This window comes from Bidens hawaiensis, unplaced genomic scaffold (genome assembly GCF_021521415.1).
Source record: "Bidens hawaiensis isolate Kalapana, Puna unplaced genomic scaffold, B.hawaiensis_p1.1 tig00018846_1, whole genome shotgun sequence".
In the NCBI taxonomy this organism is placed as follows: Eukaryota; Viridiplantae; Streptophyta; class Magnoliopsida; order Asterales; family Asteraceae; genus Bidens; species Bidens hawaiensis.
Window position 1 is genome coordinate 12,031 of NW_027492863.1, and position 2,978 is coordinate 15,008.

General features: G+C 35.2%; 1 protein-coding gene across 1 annotated transcript; it reads left to right on the forward strand.

The window, feature by feature from the left end:
* Positions 1 to 509: 509 nt before the first annotated feature.
* LOC143557179 (2-hydroxy-palmitic acid dioxygenase mpo1-like) lies at positions 510 to 2,623 on the forward strand. The gene is made up of 4 exons (XM_077046309.1): positions 510 to 770; positions 1,785 to 1,847; positions 2,057 to 2,128; positions 2,289 to 2,623. Exons 1-4 carry the CDS (start codon positions 609 to 611, stop codon positions 2,331 to 2,333), a joined length of 342 nt encoding a protein of 113 aa, XP_076902424.1. The 5' UTR covers positions 510 to 608; the 3' UTR covers positions 2,334 to 2,623.
* The last annotated feature ends 355 nt before the right edge of the window (positions 2,624 to 2,978 follow it).

Sequence of the window (2,978 nt, forward strand, 5' to 3'; positions counted from 1 at the left end):
CTCATTTGGGCGGGAGTATTCCCCCTCCCGCCATTGTGCGGGAATGTTCCCGGCTTGCTCATTCCTTCTTCAGGTGACTGCTGAATTATTATGAGAGTTAAGCCTTGTGCGTGTAGCCATGCTGCGCGGGTGGCCTTCCCTGATGGCCGGTATCCGTAACTGCGGGAACAGCCGGAGTACCTGGAAACCATTGGTAGGCGTTTCCTGCGGGAACAGCTTGCGTACCGCACGTGAGGACGTCACGTCTCTGAGCGTGGTGGGTCCTGCTGATCCAGTTGGTTTCTGCGCAGACGTTCCTTTGGTTTAGTCTTGCGGGTTCAACCGCGCAGACGTCCGTTAAGGAGTCTTGCAGGTTGAACTGCGCAGACGTCCCTTTAGTTTAGTCTTGCGGGTTCAACCGCGCAGACGTCCGTTAAGGAGTCTTGCGGGTTGAACTGCGCAGACGTCCCTTTTCAAGGTGAGTCTGTGGGTCCAACTGGGCTCTGCTGGGACCTACCTCTTCAATATTTGTTTGGCCAATATTTTTCACTGCTGTTGTTCTTATTAATTTCATACCAGTTCCATTTGATCTTCCTAGTATCAGTTTTTGTTTATTTGAGATTGATGTTATGTTGGTTTTTAACTTTGGGTTTTTGTTTACTTTAATATATGTTGTGTGTTATGTTTGTTTTGATGTTAAAGCTGGTTCTTTGGCTGGTTTACTTTGTTTGTTTTGTTGGGTTGCTGGTTGTGTTCTTGGAAGTCAACTAGGGTTTCAAGTGGCATGGAAGGTAATTTTTTAATTTATTAATTATTTGATATTATGATATTGATATTGATGTTGAATTTTGGGAGTTTTTTTTTTAAAAATTGGGATTTATTGGTGTTGATGAATAATTAAGATGGCAAATTGTTTATTTTTTTGCCTTAATTGATAAGTTATGTTGGTTGACTTCTTTCACTAGCTCTACGGGTGTGCAGGGTTCAGTTTGGGTCGGTTTTGGGATAAAACGTTCAGTTTCGGTTTTTTCGGTTTTGCAATTTGAGTTTGAAAATTTTCGGCTAAAATAAAAAATTTGGCACAAAATTATATATATTTGGGCTTAAATCATTTTGTTAATTAATAACTAACTGGTTATTATACATTTAGGCTAAAATATTTGAGATGTATTTATTAAGTTTTTATTAATTATTTAAATAAAAAAAATAAAAATCTATACATTCGGTTTGGTTTTTTCACTTTTTATTACATGTAAAACCAAAGGTCCAAAACCCAACCGTAAGTTAGGGTTTACAAAAGCATAAAACCAAACAGTCAATTTTTGTTTCAGTTTGTTTTTGTTTTTTTTTTTCAGTTTTTTTTTTTCATCTTCATGCACGCCCCTAATTAGCACATACAAGGTTGCTTATTTGGTTATAAAATCAGATTGAATTTTAATACCTAACTACGACCCATTGTTGGACGATAATAATCTATACCGACAATGTGACTAATGACGGTCTAACTTTCGCTTTTGCTACAACAATTCCACTCTAATACAGAAGCTTGTAACTCTATATGCCCATAACTTTTTATGTCGTTTCAAAACAGTTTACAACATTTTGATTAAATAAAAACCAGCAGTTCGTTAATGGCATATGGAGTCACTTCTCTGTCAGATAATTCGTAGCCGGTGAGGCGGTGATATATGAATTATTTAAATCAAAATTGCCTGTAAAATATAAATAAAATTGATTATGATCTGCAAATACCTCCATTTTGACATTATTGTAGCGTATATGAATAATGGTTATGAGCATTACAGGTTGTTCTAGTTGTGCAATTGATTTCATGGACCGCGCAATTTATAGGGCATGGGCTATTTGAGGTTAGACCGGTTAAGTTTCATTGTTTTTTCAATGTATATTTCAGGTTAACGTTACTTATTTGTTCGTTATCAAGATTATATTATTTTTCTTTAATAATTTTTTCTCAAACAAACGGTTTAACAACTTAAACCATGTGTCAAGTTAAATGCATAATTTTCATGGGTGATAAGTTAAACTGCATATGCTTATGATCAAATAATATTTGCAGCGAAGAGCACCGGCTCTTCTTGACAACCTTTTGCAGGCCTTTTTAATGGCCCCGTTCTTCGTTTTGTTTGAGGTAATATATATATTTTTATTTTGCGTTTTGAAACTGATTATCTTATTATTAAAATTGAAATTTTACTAATAAGTTTTTTAACATTTGAATAATAAAGTTATGCAAGATTAATGTTAAGCTAGATATTATTTGACAATCTTTTTTATTATTATTAATTTAGGCACTTCAGATCTTTTTTGGGTACGAACCGTATCCAGGATTCTGAGTTCGTGTTGCATCAATAGTAGATGCTGAAACCGAAGAGTGGAAGAACAAGAAGGCTGAATTACTACCTTAGTATAAAATCAACATGTCTTTTAATATTATTATGCTAGTTTAACGAATATGATTAGATTCTTATCTAATGTTGCGTGTTTTCAAGAATTTCGTCACTCGAATTCTTGGTTCGTTGGGTTACGGGTTGAAACCGGAAAGAAGGATTTTTACGGGTCAAAACCGATAGATTTTTTCAAGAGTCTTGTCTTGCTAATAAGTACTATGTTTAGTTACATAATAGATCACAGCAGTAGCCAGTAGCTTTTCATAAGTGAGATTTTACTATTAACTTTTGTTAGTTACTTGATATAGTTTTTTGAATAGGGCAAGTGTAAAAGAAATATAAGCAGGCCTGGCCAGGCCCTGAACCGACGCAGGGCTTGGCCGCTGTTTTGGGGCCAATTTTGGTGGGAGCCTAAGTTTTTTTCAGTTTTATATATTTAAATAGAAATATGTTTATATAAGGGCCTGAGTCTATATCATGGGCCTAAAAATTATTCAAAAGTCCAAATATAATCAAAATAGTTACTTGGGCCTTATTGGGCCTAAGTCCTAATAGTTATAATTAATTGATAAATGATCTGGGTCCAACCAT

Excerpts from the sequence above, each read along its gene's own strand:
- LOC143557179 (XM_077046309.1), top strand. The coding sequence starts at position 609 with ATGTTGGTTTTTAACTTTGGGTTTTTGTTTACTTTAATATATGTTGTG. Across the intron at positions 1,848-2,056 it reads TAGGGCATGGGCTATTTGAG|CGAAGAGCACCGGCTCTTCT; the intron begins GTTAGACCGGTT and ends TAATATTTGCAG. Across the intron at positions 2,129-2,288 it reads CGTTCTTCGTTTTGTTTGAG|GCACTTCAGATCTTTTTTGG; the intron begins GTAATATATATA and ends TTATTAATTTAG.